The sequence below is a fragment of the Miscanthus floridulus genome, chromosome 9, assembly GCF_019320115.1.
Source record: "Miscanthus floridulus cultivar M001 chromosome 9, ASM1932011v1, whole genome shotgun sequence".
Lineage (NCBI taxonomy): Eukaryota > Viridiplantae > Streptophyta > Magnoliopsida > Poales > Poaceae > Miscanthus > Miscanthus floridulus.
Genome location: NC_089588.1, coordinates 21,724,655 through 21,746,444, shown reverse-complemented (window position 1 = coordinate 21,746,444; position 21,790 = coordinate 21,724,655). Strand labels below are relative to the sequence as shown.

Genomic DNA, 21,790 nt, shown 5'->3' with positions numbered 1-21,790 from the left:
CCGGTAGCGATCGGTGATATCCGGTCACCTACATTATAGGTGGTTACTGGAAGAATTTAGCTATGGAAAGAATGATATCCTGGAATTAACCATATGTGATGGATAATTGGAGACCGGACGGAAAAAGTTGGAGGCAACCAGACAGGGTTCTGGGGTGCTATTAGTTTCCGTCTGTGTCGATTAAGGACCGTTCGTTGTTGGGCCTCGAGTCATGTTGAACGCATGCCTTACATTTAGCTGGCCGGATAAAGTACCTTCCGACCGCGAAGCTGGGAGATTTTTCGGGCCGAGTAGATTGCCCGCAACGCACTGTGCCGGAGCAGGTGTGGTAGGACACGGGGGCGAGATGATAAGACCAAAGTGCAGTCGGTCGGCCCCCGGGTACATGTGGTTCCTGGCAAACTCGAGATTCCTGGAAAGTTGACTCGGTGATCAATATCTCACTTTAGCGGGTGAGTGAGGTTTGTGTAAGGAATAAATCACCAGCTGGTTAGGAATCGATTCGAATCGCCATCGCTCCTGGATAGTGAGCACTTGACTCGAGTTACTGCATCGTAGTAATTATTATGGAACAATGATGGTTATCTGGATGGTATGAGATATGCTAAATCTAAATTGGTAACTGGATGTTATTGGTTAATCAAGTGATTGCTATAGTACATGGGCTTACCTAGATGAATAGGTCATAATAAAGATGATGCAAAGTACTTAAAATGGTTTCTTCATGATAGCTTATGCTTTTCGCAAACAAGTCAGCTAGCCCACTAAAGAAAGCCTTGCATGATCCTTGGTGTCATTTGTTTTGGTTTCCGACGGGTAAGTCTGGCTGAGTACATTCGAGTACTCAGGGTTTATCCCACCTTGTTGCAGGTGAAGTTCTCGACCTGTTGATGATGGTGGCTAACCACCGGTGGGCTCGGTGATTCTATACTTACTTCTCATCTATATGCTTTTGTCGGATGATGTCACTATGCTAGCAATATATTTGGAACTTATATTAATGTAATCATTTGAAAGCTATGTTGTTTTCACTAAGCGGTTTTGAAACCCAAACTTGTACTATTATTTGTTAACCCCTTTGTAATATTATTTCCGCTGCAACCCGATGTATGTGATGTGTATTTGCTTAATCACGCGATCTTGGTTGTGATGTTGATTTACCGAGGTCTTTCGGGACACTCGGCGGACTACCGGGTTTATATGAGTGAAAGTATGGGTGTGTCAACGTGTTAGCGGGGACAACCATACTTGATCTTGTATAAATTGGGCGGTTCTGTCACAGCGATATTTGGTTTGGATGTATGTAGGGTAATGACCAAAGTTGGGAATATCTCATTTGACAATCATGCTTCCAAGTCTTCATCAGTTACGCACTACAAACTGTGAACGAATTGGTTATTTTCCAAATTCCTTGTCAGCAATTTCATATCCAAGCTACAGTTTAAACAATTTCGAACCTGTTCGCTTGAACTTATCAGGCGGCTTATCAGTGACGCTATAGTGCTTTTCTCTCAAAACAAATCAGCCTTACAAATCAGCACAAGCGGCTTATAGAACAGCTAAATAGAGCCGAAGATTACATCGAGTAACAAAAAGAAATGGAACAAAAAATATATATTTGACCATAAATTTCTTCCCTGAAAAACGAGATCAAATTTCTACTTCAAGGGGTTGTCTTTTATCACAGCTCCTATCTCAAGGTCAGGTCGTTTTTTGCCTACTAACTGTACATGTGTCACCGGCTCCTATCTCAAATTTCCAGGAAGCTTTTTTCTCACTGAAAAATATGCAAATGCAGCCCATATAAAGGAAAACAAACTATTGCAGCAATGTGTATCACATGATCTATATACCACATAATAGTTTATATATCACAGTGCCAATTGAAGAGAATGGTACAATAACAACTCTACATAAAGTCACACTATTAATCAACAGCATGCACCTTCCTCAAACTATTTATACAAAATGTGTCCACGGCGCAACACAAATACCTTGATTAGGTGCTGAGAGGCTTGCATGCAGCTCTGGTTATCAAAGAAAGACCAAAGACAACTTGACAGACCATACAACAGTAGTATACAAGCATGTCATACCTTGACATTGGTCATCTTGATATTGCCTTCTGTGCAGCTCGCATGCCCAGTACTCTTCCATCATGTAGACATGTACAACATCAAAGAAATGAATTTTTGAGTTAAGAACACAAGCAAACTCAGTGACTAACTGCATAAAACTGCAGGGATCGGTTACAAGCTAAAAGCACACGTGGTTCAGCGGATCACGAAACTGAATAGGAACACATGGTTACAAGCCAAGGGAATTGCAACGGAGACTACACAACGACGTCACAACAGGAACAACGAGTCGCAAAGCAAAACCTAACCCTAGATCCACGATTTGCAGCACCTAAACAAGACATGCACAAATGCATTGAGGTGAGGAGCTCACCACGACGATACATGCCCGATCTGGAACTACAATGCTCGCACAGCAGCGAGGGAAAGGGGGCAGCGTGGATGACATCACAGTCCGACTAGGGGCGTGGCCAGCAGAATCCGGCGATGGCGGAGGCCGTGTAGCTCAGTCCGCCCAGCCAAAGCGGCGGCGCAACAACCAGCCGCTCGGCCTGGTCAGCAGCCCTGCGGCCTACCTGCGCGGCGGCACTGCTCCTATCCCGCTTAGAGCATCTCCAACAGCTCTCCTATAATTCATCCACAATAGAGGGATATTGGTGATCAACAATATTACTTTTCTGACATACTGGGAGAGATACTCCAACACATCACCAATAATTATCCCCAATACATGGGATCCACACGTCAGGTCGTAATTTATTTATTTTCTCTATTTTTTCTTTCCTTTTCTCTCTATCTCATCCGCCTGTCCCGAGTGCGGCTCCTACCGAGTGCAACCGTGCTGCAGCTCCTTCCCGTCGTCGAGTCCCCAGCTCCTACCGAGTGCGCCGCAACTCCAGCAGCACACGGCCACACGCGATTCGCTCCTCCTCGCCTCCTCTCTACCTCCTCGCCGCTTGCGTCGATTCGCTCTAGCCACCACAACGCCCACTTCGCCCGCTGCCCCCGCCGTGCCCAGCTCCGGCCGCGGGCCCAACCCCGGTAGCAGCCCTCGCCGAGCCCAGCTCAAGCCGCGACGCCCGCTTCGGCCACTGCCCTCGCTGCACCCAGCCTCGGTCGCGCCCACCGGTGGGGAAGAAGGTGATAGTTGGGGTGGGCTCCATCTTACTGGGGTAGATGCAACTCCCCTGAGGGGAGATGGAGGAGATATTGATAATCACCGTAAAAAGGATGGTAAAGGGGAGCTGTTGGAGCATCGAATTTAACTTATCTACCCCAATATGACAGCTTTATATGGGGATGGGGAACGGTAAAGGGGAGCTGTTGGAGATGCTCTTAGCTGGGGGCAGCTTCCCAGCCCCCGAGGCGCGTGGAGCGGAGCATCTGTCAACAACCCGGCCTCGCCTGCAGCTGCCTCCACTTCGACCCCGGCCTCCACTACCGCTCCACCCGGGGCCCAGCCCAGAAGGATCAGGAAGCCCAACTCCTGCTACACCAGCCCAACCTGGAGCAAGTAGCTGATAGACTATATGAGAGAGGAGAGAAGCTTGAGCACGGCATGAACAAAATTGTATCGAATACTCCTATATAATTCAAGTCATTCCTCCAAACTCAATTCCGTGCTGTTCTTCCCCTGCTCTTCATTTTCCTCTTCCCCAAGCTGTGCTTCTTACAATTGTGAAAGGATCTTACAATGCCTAGAGGGGGGTGAATAGACGTATCTAAAAATTTACAACAAAAACTAAAGTTCACTTTGTCAGCAACTGTCGGAAGTCCCGACAGTTTGGGCCAGAACTTCCGACGGGTCAGGAGTTCCAACGCAAACTGGCTGGGGTTCCGACTCCTACGTGAAACTATTAAACAGTGTTAAAATGAACTTTGCTAGTAAATTTTCTTACAACCCCACTTTCTAGTAAATTTAACTTTTGAAAGAACCTTAGATGTAGTCACGCTCTATACTAAAGTTGTAGTGCTTGACCAGATGTTAAACTTTGTAGCTAAAACTTTTTTATTTTAGATTACTTAGACACTAGAATATTCAATACAAAATTCATAGAAGCTAACAAAATGGATAGAATCCTATACTTGGTCATAACAAATAGTGTAGCATGCGTGGTGGTAGGGTGTGCTCATGCTAGACAATATGTCATGGGTTGCAATCCAAAGAAATTAAACCAGTGCCCGATCGACATGATTTTGTGACAACAAATTAAAAGGGATACAACAAATAACATATGTGTTTATAATTTGGCGAAGTCTAGCACTACCGGAAACAGCAGATTTGCCGAGTGCCAAAAGATTTGCCGAGTGCATTCCATCGAACACTCGGTAAAAAAGTTGTTTGCCGAGTGCTTCAGAAACCACACTCGGCAAAATAATGGCACTCGGCATACCAATATCTTTGCCGAGTGCTGAAAAAAGACCACTCGACAAATTAGGAAAAAACACTCGGCAAAACAGAGACACTCGGCAAAAAAACCGCCATGTGGACATCCGTCAGTTAGTGTGCCGGCCATTAGGAGTTTGTCGAGTGTCCGTTAGTGACACTCGGCAAAGAAGTAAGTTTGCCGAGTGTTTTTCTTTAGCACTCGGCAAAGAAATAATTTTGCCGAGTGTTTTTTTGCACTCGGTAAATAAATAAGCTTTTTTCTCTTCTGGCCTTAAAACTTTATCTACTGTCCACATACAACATGTGGTACTCCATGTTAAGATTTGGTATATTTCTGGATCTATTTGCTATATTTAATTAATTTATTGTATTTCAAGGAATTTTTTGGTATAAGTCAAATTTGAATTGCAAGTGATTCAAATAATAGAATAAAATGAGTAGAAAAATGATATTCATGTTATTGAGTCCGGTGTGAGGCCTTACCTAGGAAATGAAAAGAAATTTCGAACATCTTGTTCAGGAAACACGACCACGAACGTGTGGCCGAATGGTTTTTAAATTCTAAAAAAAACAAACCAAGTCTGAAAATCACGAGATTTGTCAAGATCTCGTGATATCATACATGGAGGCCGTGGCAAAGCCACTATTTTCGGTACTGTAGATCGTATGGTGGGCAGATCCGATGCTGATCATTGAACACGAGGGAGACAGCTTTTAGTGCATCATCTGCACTTGTGATTCCCATGGACTCTAGCGTGCTGTTTTCAGGCCATCCTTGGTAGGCGTGATCCCTCCAGTCCAGCAGTGCTCTTGATATTACTTTCCAGTTCTGGCTGTCGTAATTGTTCAGTTGTTCGGTAAGTTCCGTCCCGTTCTCCCAGCCACCTGCCATGGCTTCGCGTACAGGTTCCATCCTCGCTGAATCGCAGACCATGATCACCAGGCCCACCAGTGACCGCTTGGCTTCCTTACTACTGTAGAAGTATGTGAAACCATGATCATCAGTACCTGTGAAGAGCGATAGCTCGCGCACGGCTTCCGCCATGAAGGTCTTGCCCAGCCTCGTGGGGCCCAGTATTTGATCCCTGTCCCTTCCGTAGTACCCCGCCCACTCGAGAATTTTTGAACTATATTCTCTTGGGAGCACCCGACGAGAGCCAGGCTCGTAGCAGAAGGCTCGATCCTGCATGTTGATGAATCCTATTACGTCCAAGTTGTCACACCGCATGACTAAGATTATCGATGACGTTTCTTCCACGCCCTCCGCTTCCGCTTCCAGTTTGATGTGAAACAAACTTTCTGGTTGGATGCGGTGATTGTCAGGAACTTTGCGGAGCACTTTGTTGTTGCTTGTGGATGAGAGATCTGGATGATCAGCCACGAGATTCCTGCAGTGTGGGTGGTCGGTCACCAATCTACGCAGCTCAATGATGAATGTACTGAATCCTTCTGCATCATTCCCAACCATGTAGGATATGTCAGGTTGCCACATCCTATCCATCTGCAGTACATATGTAGTAGTGATCAAGCAAAAGACTACATATGACATATCTGATGATTAGCGAAAAACAAAACAAAACATAAGGAAAGCATAAGAAATGTGTTGAGCAACGAGTGCTCAGTCATGTTTTCAATGTTTACCTTCCATGGTCCCTGGTCATATAGATCACAAGGGTACAAGGCGATGTTCACTTCAACTTCATACCCGTCCACTTCAAGACGTTGACTCGACCAGCTACTGTGGTTGTAGAAGGTGAAAGGCGGAGGATTAATACTAGTCCCTTGGTTCTTGGAAGTTTCAATGCTCAGGTCCACCCCTATGTGAAGCCATTCACCACATGGCACCGCAACCACGTTCCTGGCCAGCTCAAGGGACCACACCAGCTGATACAGGACGCCCTGCGGCGAGTCCGTCATTGGAGAGAGATGCTGGGCCGTCTCCTTTGTACGCCTGAAGAGGATGCTCTGGCCTTTGAAGAAATCACCAATTCTAGCTGTAATAACACCGTAGACGCTACAAGGGCTGTTCCCATCTTTCATCCGCAGCTTCACCTGCACTGTGGCCTCCAGGGCGTTGGACATCACCACATAGGTGATCTCAACGTTGCGGCCGGGGCCTAAAGAGCTTATGGTCCGAGTCATGGGTCCTTTGTCAACTTCCCTGGCGTACTCTGGGTCATAGCAGTCCCATTCCCATTTGATGGAACCGCCGCCGCCGCCATCGCCAGTGCTTGTGTAGGGTCCTGGGATGTCAATTTTGATGGCAAAGCACCCGTATGTCGAGATGCTTGTGCAGGGTCCTGTGAGCACCAAATCAACCATTTTTCCCTACAACCATGCACATTGCTTCATTAATAATCTAATCTATTATTGCTTTCATGCAAAAAAGATTAATATAGATTATGGATACCAGGGATTAATTAATAGACATGATCTAATACATCTACCTTTTCTCCTTGTTCCTGCTTCCTATAGATGATATGGCCTCGTTTCCCGTCGAAGACTATTACGGTTGTGCCAAGGACCCCAAGGTCCGCATGCATGGCCAACAGCTCCACCCGAGGTCGGTCCTTGGCGCCGTCAGCCTTCCAAAAAAGGACCATGTTGATTGCTACGACCCCAACACTATCAAAATGGTAGAGTTCTCATAATATTTTTGGAAGGCTGATTTCGGTGGCGACGCACCACCTGGACCTAGACTTCGCCGCCATCTGCAGCAGGTATGCCGATGGCTGGAGCGCGGAGGACATCCATGCGCTCGGGGAGAGCTTGCAGACATGCAGGGTACGGTCTTCGGTATTTGCGGTTGTCTTGAGCCCTGCCTTTCTTGCTCTGCCCGTTTCCTGGGTCCTTACCGAGCGGGCGTCCCCAGTCGGTAGGTCCCAGTCGGCTCCGATCGCACCGGTCGGCGAAGAGCTATGAGCAGGGGTTCGTTGTATCCCCGGTCGGAGAAGCGGGTTGGAGTCGGACCTTGGAGGCGTTCTGGTCAGGCCTTCCGGTCGGAGAGGCGGGCCGGAGTCAGAAGCGAGCGCTGTTCCTCCTTGGCCAGGCCTTCCGGTCGTAGAGGCGGGCCGGAGTTGGAAGCCGGCGTTGTCCCTCTTTGGCCAGGCCTTCCGGCCGGAGAGGTGGGCCGGAGTCCGTCCTTCTGGCCTGTCGTTAGGTTTTTTGGGCCGGCCCAGGAGTTACGCGTCGTTCGCAACGTCGTCTGCTGGGCCGAGCTTTTGCTAGGGAGCAGGCCTATTAGGGACCCCGGGTTTATCAACCCGACAATATCATTCACAACACACACATGAGCACATCTTCCACTATGTGTTCAAAAGAGAAAAAGAAAAAGAAAAAGAAATAATAGAAACGGACAAACTTGATCGGACTACGGAGGCATAAAGATGCTTTGCCTGCCGTGCTATTCAACAAATGGGCCGAACCATGCCACAGCCCACACGAAGCTACTGGCTCCAATGGTCACATACATCATGTCTGGACGCATCATTATTCAACAAATGGGCTGTCTGGTTTACAAAATCAAATGACAAATACTAGCTCCAATGGTTACACGCATCATGTCTGGACGACATTATTTATTTATTTATTTGTAAACTAAATAAGATTAAAAAAGGGAAAAGGGTACTTGATTTGGCAAATATATGCATGGGCCCCTAACCCGACAAGTTTTCCAGGCCACGCACGCCATATAACCATAAACCAGTGCCCGATTTTGTGACAACAAATTAAAAGGGATACAACAAATAACATATATAATTTGGCGAAGTCTAGTACAGTGGTCGACGATCTCGTCGCAACGGCCCCTCGATCATGTATAAAATCTTATCATATATAGGTGCTAATTTTACTTGTAAAACGAAAGCAAATTCAATAATATATTTTTAATTTAACATATCTGATAATTATCGAGGAATAATGTAGATTAAGCAATATATTTGTAGATATATGATAATTATCGAGAAATAATGTAGATTAAAAAAAAGCAATATATTCGTTTTCTTTTCTCACCCATGACAAATGTTTCTTTAGTAACATTCTAAAATTCTAACACCTAAATTAGAAGAAAAATATGACTATATGTGTACAAAATACTAGAAGTCTGGACTACTATATAAATAATTAATTTGGATTAAAAATAAAAAGAAAAAAATATTTTGGACCTAAACAACTGATCGGTGATCGCAATTCATAAGAAGGCAAGAATCAACATGTCGTCGTCATGGAGCCCTGCTTGGTCGCCGTCCTCGTGCGCCGTGTCCGTGTCTCCGGTAGTTAGCTCTTCGCGGCGGCGCGGCTCGCCTTCTCCGCGTGTGTAAGACGCACGTCGCGAACTCACGATCAGAGTGTGTTGTGTGCAGCGTGACTCCTCGCCTCCTCTCTACCCGAAGGCCGTGGGGAAAGGAAACTAGGAAAGAAATATCAATGTTGTCTTTTTAGACCGCCTGACCAGTTTTATGTATTTCTTCTCATTAGTTTGCTAATACCTAATGGATTATAGAACCAGATTTATATACCTGGGCTTAGGCCTCTCCTCCACTTGAGCCCTCGGCCGTCGCATCTCGTGCCCTACCCCTACGGCCGGCACTGCGACGAGCGCATATCCGATCCAGATCATTGAACCCGAGGGGGACAAGTTTTAGTGCGTCTTCTGGGCTCATGATTCCCATCGACTCTAGCGTGCTGTTTTGAGGCCATCCTTGGTAGGCGTGATCCCTCCAGTCCAGCAGTGCTCTTGATATTACTTTCCAGTTACGGCTGTCGTAATTGTTCAGTTGCTCGGTAAGTTCGGTCCCGCCTTTATTCCAACCACCTGCCATGGCTTCGCGGACAGGTTCCATCCTCGCTGAATCGCAGACCATGATCATCAGGCCCACCAGTGACCGCTTGGCTTCCTCACTACCTCTACCTGTGAAGTGCGATAGCTCGCGCACGGCTTCTGCCATGAAGGTCTTGCCCAGCCTCGCGGGGCCCAGTATTTGCTCCCTGTCCCTTACGTAGTCCCACCACTGTAGAAGTTTTGAACTATATTCTTCTGGGAGCACCCGACGAGAGCCAGGCTCGTAGCAGCAGGCTCGATCCTGCATGTTGATGAAGCCTATTACGTCCAAGTTGTCACACCGCATGACTAAGACTATCGATGACGTTTTTTCCACGCCCTCCTCCGCTTCCGCTTCGAGTTTGATGTGAAACAAACTTTCTCGTTGGATGCGGTGAGTGTCAGGAAATGTCAGGTTGACTTCCTGCATGTTGACTTTGCGGAGCACTTTGTTGTTACTTGTGGATGAGAGATCCCTGCAGCGTGGGTGGTCGGCCACCAATCTACGCAGCTCAATGATGAATGTACTGAATCCTTCTGCATCATTCCCAACCTTGTAGGATATGTCAGGTTGCCAAATCCTATCCATCTGCAGTACATATGTAGTAGTGATCAAGCAAAAGACTACACATGACATATCTGATGATTAGCGAAAAACAAAACAAAACAAAAGGAAAGCATAAGAAATGTGTTGAGCAACGAGTGCTCAGTCATGTTTCCAATGTTTACCTTCCTTGGTCCCGGGCCATATTGATCACAAGGGTACCAGGCAATGCTCACTTCAACTTCATACCCGTACACTTCACGACGTTGACTCAACCAGCTACTGCGGTTGTCGAAGGTGAGAATAATATTATTGAAACACGGATTAATACTAGCCCCTTGGTTCTTGGAAGTTTCAATGCTCAGGTCCACCCCTATGTGAAGCCGTTGACCACATGGCACCGCAACCACGTTCCTGGCCAGCTCGAGGGACCGCACCCGCTGATACAGGACGCCCTGCGGCGAGTCCGTCATTGGAGAGAGATGCTGTGACGTCTCCTTTGTACGCCTGAAGAGGATGCTCTGGCCTTTGAAATCACCAGTGCTAGCGGTAATAACACCGTAGACCCTACAAGGGTTGTTCCCATCTTTCATCCGCAGCTTCACCTGCATTGTGGCCTCCAGGGCGTTGGACATCACCGCATAGGTGATCTCAACGTTGCGGCCGGGGCCTGAAGAGCTTATGGTCCGAGTCATGGGTCCTTTGTCAACTTCCCTGGCGTACTCTGGGTCATAGCAGTCCCATTCCCATTTGATGGAACCGCCACCGCGGCCATCGCCAGTGCTTGTGTAGGGTCCTGAGATGTCAATTTTGATGGCAAAGCACCCGTATGCCAAGATGCTTGTGCAGGGTCCCGTGAGCACCAAATCAGCCATTGTTCCCTACAACCATGCACATTGCTTCATTAATAATCTAATCTATTATTGCTTTCATGCGAAAAAGATTCATATAGATTATGGATACCAGGGATTAGTTAATAGACATGATCTAATACATGTACCTTTTCTTCTTGTTCCTGCTTCCTATAGATGATATGGCCTCGTTTCCCGTCGAAGACTATTACGGTTGTGCCAAGGACCCCAAGGTCCGCATGCATGGCCAACAGCTCCACCCGAGGTCGGTCCTTGGCGCCATCAGCCTTCTGATGTCGCGACCAAGAAAGGTCCATGAAGCTGCTGCTGCTCTCGGCGCCGGCGACCTGATGAGGTGGATCCAAACGGTAGTTGAGCACGAGGTAAATGTCTCGTAGCAGTGAAATGGGGTGCGGGTTGGCATATCTTCTACTCTTTCATGCCAGCAGCTGGCGTGACATCCACCCATATTTATTCAACACGTAATACCGCATCAGATCCTGGGTTAATTCCCTGTCGGAAAATACCATGGTGCTCCAGCCCCACGAGCTTGTAAAAAAATTGTAGATTGGATTCATCCTTGCAGACTCGCAGACGATGAGGATCAGCCCCGCTAGTGCCAACCTGGGTGACTTCATAGGAATACAATCGTCCACCCAAGCTGGGAAGCATGACAGAACGTGCACGGCATTCCTGGCGAAGTCCTGGCCCGTATTCACGTGCGCCAGTATTCTCACAAGACCACTTTCAGTGTCGACGTCCAGTAAGGATCCGTAACCGACACCCCAGCTTAGGCGTTGGGGATTGTATTCATCAACTGGGAGTATATCGGCAGATCTATCTGGGTTCTCGATGAGCTCAAATGAATCTCCTTGCTGGTTCATGAAGCCACAGACATACAAGTTGTCGTCCCGCATGATTAGGGTTGTCGACATCGTTTTCTCTCCCTTCCCTGCTTGCAGCTTGACGTGAATCCACCTCGCCGGCTGTTCAGCACGTTGCTTGGCGAGCACTGGGTGTTCTTTGGTGGGGGAGAGAATTGAACTGTGGTGGAGATCAAAGATATCCTCGCGGTCTGGATGGTCAGCGAGGATGCCACGGAGAGCCATTATAAATTCAGTGAACGACAATTCGTCTCCGATGGTGTACACGACAGTTTGATGCCCTGAAACCATTTTGGCCTGCATGCATTACCCGAGAGTTTAGTTAAAAGAAGGAAAGTGATATTCCCACCGTTTCCAAATTATAAGTCATTCCAAGAATCTTGGAGAGTCAAAGCATTTAAAGTTTGACCAAATTTATATAATTAGATAATAACATTTATGATACCAACTAAGTATCATTAGATTTTTTATTAAATATATTTTCATACATAAATCTTTGTATTTTTCTCTATAATTTTGGCCAAACATGAGATGCTTTGACTCTCCAAGATTCTTGGAATGACTTCTAATTTGGGATGGAGGGAGTAACAAATGTCTTCAATGTTTAGCGCAAGCACTATAGTAGCTAGTCCTCCTTTAATTTACCTCCTGTGTACCACTGATGATTTGTTCTAACGACGACGGAGCAGTAATAGATTTCTCCAGATGAGCCTCTTTGCTGGTTATTATTTGCTCCGGAGGGTGACTTATTGGTCGTGCGATCTGCAGTGGGTTAGTAGTATATAATAATCATCCAGTAGACAACAAGATTATTAGTATTCGTTAAAAGAATAAGAAATGATAAAAAAAATGTCTTCAATATAATGTTTACCTCCGGGTACCAGGTGACTTCCACTTCCACTTCATTGCCGTCGTCAGTTTTACTGGAACTAATTCCATTGGCGAAGCGGAGAGGAACATTATTCAATTCAACTTTCTTGCCATCGCCAGTTTCAATCTGGAGGTTCACCTCTATTTGAAGCGCACTGCCGCATGGCACTGCAACCACATTCCTCGCCAGCTCAAGAAGGAACCACGAGTCGTCATCGGTAGGGGAGAAACACTGACGCGTCCCCTTTGCACACCTGAAGAGGACGCTCCTGTATTTGTCTTCAAAGCCGTCGATACGTGCAGTGATCTCACCACCAATGCCAGCAGTGTTATGCCCATCTTTGAGTCGCAGCCTGACCTGCACTGTGGCCTCCAGGGCATCTGACATCACAACGTAGATGACCTCAGCTACCTCGGGGCGCTTGTCTGGAGCGCACATGGTATGGCTCACGGGTAGTTGGTCGACTTGGGCGGCGTACTTGGGGTCATAACAGTCCCATTCCCATTGGATGAAACCACCGGCATCGCCACTGCTGCTACTGGCAGTGGCAGGTGGGATGTTAATTTTAATGGCGAAGCACCCGGAAGCTGAGATGCCTTTGTAGGGTCCAGTCAGAACTAACTCGACCATTCCCTACATGCATGCACTGCTTGATTAATATGGCATGGTTGTAAAAAAGATTCATACAGTAGACATCTTACTATTTCTAATCCTCCCAAGATACACAAAGAAAGAAAAGATAAATTCTGCAAAATTTTCACAATGATCAAAAACAAATTGCCTTTAATTTTCTATACTCTAGGCATCATCTTACTACTGCATACAAATACTCACAAGAAGCACTAAGAAATAGTGTCTATGACCATATGGTGTTTGAGATTTGTTTGGAGTAAACAATGATAATAATGCCCCGATATTAATATCCTCTTGAGTTTAGCACCGCTATCCCATTCTAGATTTCATTTCAAGTTCTACCATCAATCTTGAACAAAAGGATATTTAAAAAAGATACATTAAGCACAAGAGTTCAAACTTAATAACTTAATTATAAAAAGTTGTATCAGCTAATATGATCAAATTTGAAAATCATAATCTTAATCGATTCATGACGTCATGAGATATGGGTGGCGAAAAAACCCACCATAATTTATAAAAAAAATCAACTAGTGAAGATAAACAAAGGTGCCATGCATAGATTGAGGGAAAACTATAGATATAGGTAAAAATAAATAGATAAGTAATTAATAAGTTTATCATCTATATATCTGTATTTTGTTAGAAAAATGAACAAAGAGAAACAAAATGCGCAGATTAATATAATTTTTTATTAGTTGTTGGTATTACTAGTAAATATGAACATCTAAAGATTTCTTATTTTTAATAAAAACAAAGAAAATTTTTATAAAAAATATAATAAGCACAAGAGTTTCACCTTAGTTTGAGTATAAAAATTTGAGGCAACTAATAAGATCAAATTTGAAAAATCAAAATATAAAGAGGTGCCATGAAAAGAGAAAACTGTGAATATGGGTGAAAAAACATACAGATCAGTTACTTGCAAAAAAGTAATTGATAAGTTTATGATAACTAGATATAGTCTACAAAGCATCTATTATACCTATTGTGCTAGAAAATAAATAAAAAGAAAAACATACAATTTATTTTAAGTAATTTTTTTATTAGTTAGAGGTATTAAATAATAAGTAATGCTTATATCTTCTATGATTCTAGCTCTGCGAAAGCAAAGGTTGATGGACTAGTGACTACCTAATGATTATGTCTCCTAAAATTGTAGCGATTATGGGAATATAAGGGCATGTTTGGATCCGCTGCTCTAAACTTTAGAGCTAAAGTCTCCAAACAGGTGGTTTAAAGTTAGCTCTAAACTTTAGCCACCTCACATTAGAGCTTTAGACCTATAAAATGAGCTAAAATACTGTAATGTTTTTAGAGCTCTAAATTTTAGAGAAGGGGATCTAAACAAGCCCTAAGTTGACAAATTAGTAAGACATAATATATGTAAACCTGTTCTGTTTCCTCTTCTCCTTCCTCCTTCCTATAGATGATCTGGCCTCGTCTGCCGTCAAAGACGACGATTTCCGTGCCTTTGACATGAAGATCAGCATGTATGGCCAATAGCTCCACCCGAGGTCGACCGTGGCCCTGGCATCGTAGATCAAGATCCCCGTTGTCACCGGCCTCCCCGGGTTGGCTAGCAGAGCCACCGCTGCTGTCACCATCACCGGCCTCTCTAGGTTGGCTAGAAGAATCGCCACCACTGCTGCTGGTGTCGTCTCCGGCCTCATCGGCTTGGCTAGCAGGGCCGCTGCCGCTGTCGGCATCGCTAGCCTCCTCTGATTTGCTATCACGGCCGCCATTGCTGCCAGCATCGCTAGCCTCCTCTGATGATTTGCTAGCAGAGATGCCATCAATGCCAATGTTGCAGGCGTTCTTGTGTTGGATTTGTGGGCTCCCATTGCTGCCATTGTTGAATCCCCTTCTACGCTCGCGGCCACCTCCGCTTTGGCTAGGAGGGCCGCCACATCCGTTGGTATTGTGGCCACCTCTGCTTTGTCCAGGAGGGCGGCGACCACTGCCAGTGTTGCCGGGCTTATTAATAGAATCTCCATCATTGTTGACACTGCTAGGCTTCCCACGTTGATTCTTCTTATTTTCTTCTTTTTTATGGGTGCTGTTGAGCACGAGGTAAATGGTTTGTTGCTCCATAATGGGGTGCGGTTGCCAATTCTGTGTGCTCACATTGCTGGCGTACACTCGGGTCTTCCATGCCATTAGCTTTCCTGACATGTTCCTATATTCCCAGAAGTTCTCAATCATCAATTGCTTGGCGAATCCCGTGCCGGTGCTCCACCCACGTGAAAAGGAGTCGTGGGGAGGATTCATCCTTGCGGACTCGCAGACCATGACGATCAGGCCCGCCAGTGCCACCCCGGGCCTCAGATTGATACCAGCCACCGGATTTGGGTAGCTCGACAGCACGCGCACGGCGTTCTTCGCAAAATCACGGCCCAAATGAGCCGCCTCCAGTTTGTGCACGGCATGATCATTACTTTGGGTTCCCAGCATGGACTTGTAACGGACGCCCCATCTTAAGAGTTCGTGATTGCGTCCATTAGTAATTGGGAGGACCATATTGGTGGATGCATTCTGGTTGTTGTCGAGCAGCTGGAACGAATCTCCTTGCTGGTTCATGAAACCAAGGACGTACAAGTTGTCATCCCTCATGAATAGGGTTGTCCACGACGTTTCCTCTCCCTCCACTGCTTGCAGCGTGACGTGAATCCACCTCGCAGGTTGTTCATCAGCACGCTGCTTGGCCAGCACTGGATGATCTCGGGTTTCGGAGAGATTTGGGTTTTTGTGGCCGCCCAAGATATCCTCACTGTCTGGATGCTCCGCGAGTTTGCGACGTAGATCCGTCATGAATGAAATGAATGAAATTTCATCTCCGATGGTATACTCCAGTTCATCAGCATGTACTGCAACAATATTTAAATTAACACATGAGAAAAATAACCCAATATATACATGTACATGCACGCACGCACGAATAGACCAAGTTATAGTTTTGAACTTAATTTGTAGCAAATTAATTACCCACGTATCGTCTCATCAGAGATATCAATAAATTATTACTCACTTTCGACGTTGTTAAAAGTACACTAAATTAACTTCGAAAAATGCATCATTTGTCGTTTTAGAAAAAAGTCTCAAAACGACCTTTTTTTTTACATAAACTATATCATTATGAATGCGAGAACTTATGAGTATATTGATTTCATATTAAATATATGCCTCAAACTATGTTTCGTTGACAGCAAAAATGTTAGCACATGTGCAATGGGCTCCAACATGAAGTTCCCGACGTCAAGACGGTCAAGAAATACATTTGAATCATCAAATTTGGAGTTCAAACGAAGAAAGGATGATTTTGGGGTCTGTCTGGCTTCTCTGATCCTGTCTGGCAAGGGCTGTTCAGCCCCGTGAATACTGGCTAGGCCAGTTTGCCTAGTCTGAGACCGCTTCGAGTTTAGCTCAGTCCTAGCTCATGTTTTGATGTGGAAAAATTGTAAATTATGTCTTGGATATGTTTCTTAATAGGATAAGGCCACCTCCCTCTCTATATATTGGAGGATCATGGCCAGTTGAGGGATGCAACTTCCAATCGATCAAAAAAAAAACATCTATTACCCTTTTTTATTTACCCTAGCTTTTCCAACCCCTGCTGTTCGGCGCGTCTCTCAACGAGATTCGGTGGCATTCTAGGTGATCCTTGCCGACTTTAGGACAACCTCAACGTGCCCCTCCCTGACGCATCTTCCCGAGAGGTGTTCTTGAGCTTTTCAGGCGAAGAACGGGCATCGAATCAGCTCTACCAACCGGCTGGTCGGTCTTACTGATCTCGGACGTCCTTGTTGCGTGATAGGTCGTGTGCGACCTTGGACAAGCTAATCTTTGCTGGTGTGTGATCCAAATCGACGTCAACACACTTTTTGGTGACTCTGCTGGGAAAAGAATATCAATCTTCAAGCAACGTGTCTGAAGAACACAACAAGAAGGAGGGTGTCGGTGTTTCGAGTAAATACCAACTAGTAAATTTGTATTTATTGCACGTTAGGCCCGGATGGTGTGCTAAAAGACACAAGATTTATACTGGTTCGGGCAGAATGTCCTTACGTCCAGTTTGCGGCTACTGCTCGTGTTATTAGCACTGAAAGGTTCATAGTAGGGGGTACAAACGGTCAAGAGAGGGACAGGTCCCAAGTCTCTTATGGAAAGGTTGAAAGGGCACTGAGAGCATGGTTGCTGCTCAGCTGTGTGTTATGTGATGCGTGGTGTGTCGAATTGATCCGTCCCTTTAGTGGGGTGCCCTGCCCTCCCTTTTATAGATCAAGGGGGAGCAGGGATTACAGATGGGAGAAAGAGGAAAAACCAGAGGCAGAGAAGGTCCTTCGAAGGTGCCGGGTCTTCCTTTTCCTTTGAATCTGCCCTGCTGACATTGCAGACGGTGCCAGGGATAGCACATTCGCTAATCCTGATAGGGCCGTGCTCTGGCTTCGTTCAGCAAGTGGTCATGTCCCATCCCACTCCGGCAGGCGGCGCGGCGCGCCAGGGTGCCGAGCCGCGCCCCTACGGGGAGCAGATGGCATAGAGGCCCACGTTCGTTACCATAGATGACATGAGTTTCCTCTTAGACCGTAGTGGTTGTTGTATGTTTCCGTCAGGATTTGTGTCCAAGGGCAAATGCCGGCGCCCATAACACTGTTGGACAAATGTCGGCACCCACAAAACTGTTTGGGCCCTGACATGCCTAGAAGGGCTTAAAGCGCCCATCTGGTCATATCCTGATGGTACCTTCCTACAGGCGTGTAGGGTATGGTCCTCGGTATTGCGGTTGACTTGAGTGCCCCGCCTTATCTGCACGCGTAGTTATGAAGGAGCAGCGCACGTCGGGTGAGGCGGAGCCTGCCCCTAGACGTCGGGCGAGGCAGAGTCCTACCCTCGGGGGTCGGGTGAGGTGGAGCCAACCTTCGGTCGTTGGGCAAGAAGTGTAGTTGTGTTCTTGTCTGTTTGGAAGCATCAACGTTTGATGGTTATTAGCTCCTCCTCTTTGGGTACCCCAATATTCGGTCCCCGACAGTAGCCCCTGGGGGATTCGGATAGAATCGCCCAGGGGGTGATTTGACTTGCCAGAGGGTGCGCGCGAGTGCACCCGATAGGTGTAGCCCCTGAGCCCCCGGGTGATTCAAATAGAATCACCCGGGGGGTATTTTGATTCACCAAAGGGTGCGCGCGAGCGCACCCGTCGGGTGTAGCCCCCAAGCCCCCGGGTGATTCGGACAGAATCGCGCAGGGGGTAATTCAGACCCTTCGTGGGTATGGCTGTGAGATTTGGTGTTTTGATAACTGGATAGTTCGATTGAAGTCCCAGTATCCCATTCGTGGGGATCTAGCAAGAGCCAGCCTGGCTGAGACTCAATTGTGGGTCTAGATACTTGTGGCACTCATGTGCCTGGGTTTTGGCCGCTCGTGGGCCCATCCTTCGTCGTAAGGCTGCCTTGGGACGGTCATCGAAACTGTTGATGGGCTAGCCCTCAAACTCCTAGGCCCAGGCGGGCCAGAGGAATGCTTTTTGACCTGTATCTCTTCTACTGGTAAAGGGTCCTGGTTCACCCAAGAAGGTGAAACGTTTGGCGCATCTTTGGAGGGAAAGGATAGGGATTGCGGACGCATATCCCGTGTGGTGATGTGGTGGCGAATCGTGGTAGGCGCGGAGATCTAGGTGGACGGTTGCCTTCCTCGCATCTGTCGCCCCTATAAAACCAAAGGGTTCACCCCCAGGGTTTCATACATTGCCTCCTTACCTTTGCATCTACAACCTCCGCTGCCAATCGCCTAAGCCTCCCGCATCCGCACCTCAGCCGCCGTCAAGTTTGCATCCACCTACCCCAATCATTTAATGGAGCCATGGTGTAGATCCGATGTCACCCTCCAGCGCCTAGAGGGCCTTGTTCACCGCGGCCTTCTTTGCGCGCGGACCGCCACCGAGGAGTGGTGGCTGCTCGGCAATGAGGATGCACCGTCGCCGCCCGAAGGCTACGTTGTGTCTTTTGCTCACTTCCATGAGTGGGGATTCGCCACCCCCGCCCAAAAGTTCCTTCGGGGGTTGCTGCATTACTACAGTGTTGAGCTGCAGCACCGTACTCCCAATGGTATCCAACACATTGTGGCGTTCGTCACCCTATGTGAGGGGTTCTTGGGGATTAGTCCCCACTTCAACCTGTGGTGGCATTTCTTCGCCGTCACCCTCCTGAAGAATCAGGAGAAGAGGCAAGAGTTGAACGTGCCAATGGGATATGCCGGCATCCAGCTCCGCAACAACCGGATCAATGAGTACCCACCGATGCGTCTGTCAACCTCCAACAAGGGGTGGCATTCACATTGGTTCTACATCAGGAACGACATAGCTGCTCCCTTGCCAGAGTTTATCGGGCACCTCATCGAAGAGGTCCCGGACTTGTGGAGGAAGTGCGGGTGCCGGAGAAAGATAAGAAGAGGATCTAGGACCACCTCGCTGCCATCCGCATCCTGAAGGAGAAGGGTGTGGAGGGGTTAGGGATCATCAGTGCCTACCACATGCCTAGAGTGGCACCGCTGATGAGGCGCGCGCTTCCCCTGCACATGATGGCGCCTGGGGTGGCGCTTGATGGGACGACGCTCGCCGAGGGAGCGCTCTCCCCCTCCAAAGTGGCACAGTGCATCAAGGAGGTGATGGAGCCTTCGCTGGATGATGTCGGCACCATTCTTGATTTTGTGTATCCAGTGCCGAGGGATTCCCCAATGCGGCCGGAACTGAGGTATATTGACTTCGTAAGATCTCTTTCCTCGTGTCTCCTTTTAATTGAACTCCCGACCCCTTGATCCTGATATTGAGATAGCGGGACCAGCCAAAGAGACTCATCTTTATGGATTGCTCGGCCCCACTGCCGAAGGACCCGCTCGTGGCAGTGGTGAATCGCACCGCGGTCGAGTGGTAGAAGAAGGCCAAGGAGGACGAGAGGAGGAAGAAGCAACAGAAGTTGCGGGCACAAGAGCGAGGAGAGGAGACAGACAGTGATGATGACGATGATGACGATGACGAGGTAGTTTCCGACACTAAGTGGGATGACTAGGCGAGTGAGGATATGCTAACAGGTATATACTCGTTCGTGTAGGGGCCTTTCCCATTCCATGCAGGGGAAAGCATGTTCGCAAGGCCGGCGAAGACTGACCGAACCGTCATCCTGCCCTAGGAGACAGTAGTAGCGGGTGGGTCTACCATTGTGCCCAAGGTGCTGACGTAGGGGGGTGGCCCCATCGCCGTGCCTCAAGAGCTATCAGGCACGGGCGGATCTGTCGCCGTGCCCGATGTGTCGGTGGAGGGGGGCGGCTCCGCTGCTGTGCCCCCGGACACAAGGGAGGTGGGTCCCTCTACCTAGGAGCAGGGGGCGGGCTCAAAGTGGTCCCACCCCATTAAGGTGGAGCAGGGGTCTAGGGGTTCGTCCCCCAAATGTCTCCACCGCCCAACAGCGCCAGCGTAAGTCACCAGCTTCTCTATTTTTCTCTGTTTTTGTTGTTTTTCTCCGTTTTCGTCTATTTTTATCGTGACTTATGCCTTTTGTTTCTTCTGCAGCATTGGGAGATGGGTCAGATGGGGCACTTCTTTAGTGCTGGCGCCCAAGAAGAGCGTCGCCATTCAGGCAAGGTGGGGGGCGTCGCCTAATGTCGCTCCTGTTTCGGGCGAGAGCGGAGTTCGTGTCACAGCCTCATCGGCCGGTCAGGCGCCGCATGCGATGCTGCCCATGCCCTTGGTGGGTCAAATGGTTGGAGAGGCTAAGGGAGTGCCCTTAGAGGTCACCAAGCACCCGGCAATGGAAGCGATTTCGCTACCGACGTCGGAGCTGCCAACCGCACTTGTTGTGTCAACCATGGCGGGCGTGGCGTAGCCGAACAAGGTCCTGTCGATGGAGGCAGAGGTGATGGTGGCTATGATGGATGGGTCATAGCCAGAAGCTATGGCATCGGTGCCTGAGGCAGCGGTGCATCCCGTGCTACCGATGGCCCCGGAGACGATGCCCGTCGGGGGCAGGACGGAGGGGGTCATGGCCGAGGGGTCCCCGGACACCGTGGCGGTTGCCAAGGAGACTAGCAGGGAGTTGTCCCTAGTCCTGACATCAAAGGGCCACCACCCGCCCGAGCAGGATGAGCCCCTGCTCTGGTGGGTGAGTCCGCGGGACCTGTCGTCGGAACTCTTCACCCTTGACGATGCCGCCAAGGGCGTGGAGCGGGAGAGTCTCAATGAGGGGATCACGGCCACGCTAGAAGCTTTGAACCAGGCCAGGGGCGCCCTATGAGACATCATCATTCCCACCGGCTGGGTATTCACTTAGTCTTGCATCTCACTCTCTTTTTTCTTCATCTATTTTTGTTTTCTGACCACCATATTTTTTCAGTGTCTTATTGCTCGCAGCCGGGAGAAATCCTGGTTCCTTCATGAACATAAGGAGGACTAGGACCGCCTCATCGATGAGGCATGGCTACATAGGGACATGACCACCCAGCTCCAATAGAGGGTGGCCAAGTTGACTCCCCTTGCCGTGGAGGCGCACAATCTTCGATGGTGGGAGGCCGAGGCCCGCCGGGACACGGAGGCCGCCGAGAAGTCTTTTGAGGAACTATCGGAGAGGGCATGGTGGGATGAGGAGGAGGCCACCAGAGCACGGAGGGAGCAGGATGAGCTGCTCCAGCAGGATGCCGAGACCCGCCAGCGGATCATCAACCTCCTATCCGAGG

General features: G+C 48.1%; 2 protein-coding genes across 2 annotated transcripts; both read right to left on the bottom strand.

Annotated features, from left to right (window-relative positions):
- Positions 1-4,907: 4,907 nt before the first annotated feature.
- Positions 4,908-7,048, bottom strand: LOC136481534 (uncharacterized). The gene is made up of 3 exons (XM_066478863.1): positions 6,915-7,048; positions 6,109-6,795; positions 4,908-5,968 (listed from the first exon to the last, which is right to left on the bottom strand). Exons 1-3 carry the CDS (start codon positions 7,008-7,010, stop codon positions 5,111-5,113), a joined length of 1,641 nt encoding a protein of 546 aa, XP_066334960.1. The 5' UTR covers positions 7,011-7,048; the 3' UTR covers positions 4,908-5,110.
- Positions 7,049-11,737: 4,689 nt separating this feature from the next.
- On the bottom strand, positions 11,738-14,813 carry LOC136479424 (uncharacterized). Its single transcript, XM_066477298.1, has 4 exons — positions 12,437-14,813; positions 12,211-12,327; positions 11,810-11,862; positions 11,738-11,756 (listed from the first exon to the last, which is right to left on the bottom strand). The coding sequence occupies exons 1-4, from the start codon at positions 13,064-13,066 to the stop codon at positions 11,738-11,740; spliced, it is 819 nt and encodes a 272-aa protein (XP_066333395.1). The 5' UTR covers positions 13,067-14,813.
- Positions 14,814-21,790: the final 6,977 nt, after the last annotated feature.

Bases quoted from the DNA above. Each gene is read 5' to 3' on its own strand.
- LOC136481534 (XM_066478863.1), bottom strand. From the start codon at position 7,010: ATGCATGCGGACCTTGGGGTCCTTGGCACAACCGTAATAGTCTTCGAC. The intron at 6,796-6,914 runs GTAGATGTATTA...GCATGGTTGTAG, and splicing joins AGCAGGAACAAGGAGAAAAG to GGAAAAATGGTTGATTTGGT. The intron at 5,969-6,108 runs GTAAACATTGAA...TATGTACTGCAG, and splicing joins ATGACCAGGGACCATGGAAG to ATGGATAGGATGTGGCAACC.
- LOC136479424 (XM_066477298.1), bottom strand. From the start codon at position 13,066: ATGGTCGAGTTAGTTCTGACTGGACCCTACAAAGGCATCTCAGCTTCC. The intron at 12,328-12,436 runs GTAAACATTATA...AACCCACTGCAG, and splicing joins AAGTCACCTGGTACCCGGAG to ATCGCACGACCAATAAGTCA. The intron at 11,863-12,210 runs GTAAATTAAAGG...TAATGCATGCAG, and splicing joins TCATCAGTGGTACACAGGAG to GCCAAAATGGTTTCAGGGCA.